Source organism: Eurypyga helias, unplaced genomic scaffold (genome assembly GCF_000690775.1).
Source record: "Eurypyga helias isolate BGI_N326 unplaced genomic scaffold, ASM69077v1 scaffold47782, whole genome shotgun sequence".
In the NCBI taxonomy this organism is placed as follows: Eukaryota; Metazoa; Chordata; class Aves; order Eurypygiformes; family Eurypygidae; genus Eurypyga; species Eurypyga helias.
Window position 1 is genome coordinate 30004 of NW_010236283.1, and position 3473 is coordinate 33476.

The 3473-nt window shown below is 37.1% G+C and overlaps 1 protein-coding gene across 1 annotated transcript; it reads left to right on the forward strand.

Annotated features, from left to right (window-relative positions):
• Positions 1-1152: 1152 nt before the first annotated feature.
• ACN9 (ACN9 homolog (S. cerevisiae)) lies at positions 1153-2607 on the forward strand (the record flags this gene model as incomplete). Its single annotated transcript, XM_010147015.1, has 2 exons — positions 1153-1391; positions 2404-2607. Coding segments are annotated over 2 exons (443 nt in total), but the record flags the coding sequence as incomplete, so codon positions are not given.
• Positions 2608-3473: the final 866 nt, after the last annotated feature.

Below are 3473 nucleotides of genomic sequence, written 5' to 3' on the forward strand. Positions count from 1 at the left end.
GGATTGTTCTGTGTAGAAATTTGAAGATAGAATGAGGTGGAAGGGGGTTGGACTAGATGATCTCTAGAGGTCCTTTCCAACCGCTACCACTCTGTGAATCTGAATCTGTGGAATATTTGGTATACAACATGTTGGTGTGTTACTGGTCTGCTGTTGGCTTTAGAGATTACATGTGTCCGTCTGCCTTGATAAGAAATTCTGTAAATCAGAGTTGAATACTTTTAACCCATTATCCCTTTTCCTCTTGTTGTTACTGTTTGTTCAGTCATGGGAAAAAACTGTTTTTAGTGCTTCCTAAACCTTGGATTGACTCTGCCATATGTCAGTACAATGGAGGTGTAGGATTACTGCAGGGATTAATAGGAGTGACACTGTTCCTGCATGTGTATTGAATGTAAAAAGGGGAGAGATGATGTGGGGAAGAATCTTGGTATTATGAAACTTGTTAATTTTCTTATTAGGTAACTAATGGAAAGTTCTTCTGCTACAGATCTCTCTAGAAGAAATGAGGAATCGGTTTAGTTCAGAGTCTGTATTAATGTAAATTTAGTTCTGTTTGCCTGGCTCATTTTATTTATCTCTTTTCTTTAAATAGGCATGAATTAAGCTTTGCAGCGGGACTGGTAGGATCCTGCTGACTTTAGTGAGGCTTGACATGGTCCATGAACAATGCAGTGTATTTAGGTTAGCAAATACTGTCATTTTAGAATTTCATCCTGTGCTCATGAATGACATTCTTCCTCCTCACCCACTTCTCTGGAATTACTAGACATACAGCTGAAGTAGTGGCTTTAGTAACCTTAATGGCTATTGGATTAAAAATTCACTATTCCATAATGAGGCTCCTTCCAGCTGAAAATCTGAAATGAAAATAATGCTTATGTCATTGCCAAAATCCTGTGCTTTTGAATACTCCTCATATTTAATCCTTTATTTTAAAAAAAAGTATTACCGTGTAATACAGTCATCATTCTTATTTATTCAGAATATAGGGTTTTTTAGTTCAGTTCCCTGTACTATATGCAGAGTTATGATTGAAACTTTAAGTATACTTTAAAGGATACCTTACTAAAATAGGAGAGACGCGTATGTTTTTTCCAATAAAAATTAATTTTTGAAATAAATTTCTTAATTGTGGATCTTGTTTTTAAGTTCCTCTTAAGGAAAAGAAAAGTTTACACACCCTTCCAACCCAGTGTTTAAATGTGGGCTTAACTTCTAAACCTCCGAGTTGGTTCACTGATGTCAGTAAGTACACACGCCATGAGGCTTTTGTCGAATTCGCTCCCTACAACTTTGAGAGTCGCTGCAGCGAGGCAGGCGCTGGTCCAGGGGAGCCGAGGAGGGCCCAGGAGCCCTGCCGATGGGCTGTGAGCGCAGCGGTGTCAGTGGTAGTGCTGTCCTTGCAAAACCCTTGAGTGCTGTAAGTTAGAAAAGTCGTAATGGTCAAAGGTTGCTCTGGAGGGGTGAGAAGCAATTTTTCAACTGTGCCCATGTGACTGGTGTAACCTGTTGGCCACTTCCATTTCTGCCCTTGAGAAAGTTTTGCTTTTATAAGGGCCCTCAGCTTGGTATTGGTGTAATGCATACTGACCGTGTTGCCTGTCCACTGATATAAATGCTGTTATTTAAGGCAACGTGGTCCAAAGGCTTTCTGTTGCAATGGGATTGAAAGTAAGTCTGAGCATACTTATGTTTAAAACAGTACAGATGAGTGGTTATCCTTTTTTTCCTTCAGGGAGTGAGGGTGCAACATGGAGATATCTGTCCTTGAAGCCCTTTCTTATTCTCCCTTTACTGTTAATTTTGGTAACTAATTTCTTCCAAAGCTGGTGGAGCGACAGAAGCCTCGCAGTTGCTGAATTCCTGCCACCTTTGGAGCAGTCTGGGACTGGGTGCAAATGGCCTTATTAGTTCCCAGAAATAGAGGGTGGTTAGGCAGAAAAGCTTTAGGACACTGTCTGATTATAGACTGCTTTTGCTAATACATAACTTCAAGAATACTACTTTTCCAGATGTGTAAGTTTACAAAGTGACTCTTATGGATATCCTGCTAGATAGAAAACACGTATTTTAATGGTTGTAACTACATAAATATATTTGATCTGTAGTTAAATTTTGTTCTGTTTTTCAGTAGTAGTACATGATATGACGGTATTAATCTGTACATCTATGATATGCATTTTAAACTAGCTACTTAAAATTGGCCGTAGATACCAGAAACGTCTTAGTAACTTTTTCCTTGGTATAATAAAGTGTATATTTTTTGTTGTCTGGTGTTGATCAATAGACTGTTGTGGAAGGTTGAATAAAACTATGTTGCTATGGCAAAATGGTATTCAAAAATCTGAACTGAATCCTGCATTTGTCATTTTTGTGACCTTTATATTCCTTCTTTGTTAGAACTATGCAGCACTGATACAGCAACAAATTCATGAGGACAAACAAAACTTGAGAGAAAAGACTGTATATGGAATCCAGCTCACAGAAGAAAAACTTAATGACTTCCGCGATGAACAGATTGGGCAGCTGAAGGAACTGATGGATGAGGCTACCAAACCTAATAAAAAAATCACCATTTCTAAAGACTTGGAACACAAAACCTAAAAGGGTTTAAAAATTGATTTAATGCATATGGGAGCATCTTGAAACTTCATTTTCCAGTTGGACTCAAATGTGGTTTCTATGGAATAATGGGCACTGCAGATGCTGTAACTTGCCTGAAATGAACGTCTCTGGCTATTTGGTTTGCCATATATGAATAAATGTTAAAATGGAATAATCACATCAATTTTATTTTAATTGCAGTATTGTTTTCCTCCTAAGGGAAGGTGGAGACTTAAAAGAATTCTGGTAAAAGTAAATTGATATTTTTAAAATAGAGAGTTTTGCTTAGTTTCTTTTTTTTTTTTTTTAATCTTAGCAGACATAGGGCAGAACATCTTTCTGTTTGTGTACCATCTTTTGCCTTAATGGAAAAGATGCAATTAGTGTTTGTTTTCTGATGTAGATGAGTGGGCTTATTTCAGTGGAAAGAAATGAGCAGTGTTAGAAACATGTACTGCTGTTGAAATTGAAGGTTGGTTTTATTCTTGATCTTTGTTGTGAAATGTGCTTTAAAATAAACAGTGTAGTTCATTATTGAATTGACCTTGGACGAACCACTGGTTTATGAAGAAAATTGTGCATTTTTTTTTTTTTAAAGTTAGACTCAAGTTATTGTTAGTATCTAAAATTAAAATTAAATCATGAGTTGGTTGGGCTGTAGTAGGAATTCAAAGGCTCAGTATCTCACATTATTTAATATTTTATATAGACCAGAATTTGTAAACTTAATCACAGAAATTATCCTGATGATAATGTAATTTATAGGCAATAGGTTAAGTCTTCATGGATTTGGAACTGGCTGAAGGAAAGAGCTGACAGTTGTGGTCAATGGGGCAGGGTTTAGTTGGAGGCCTGTGGCAAGTGGC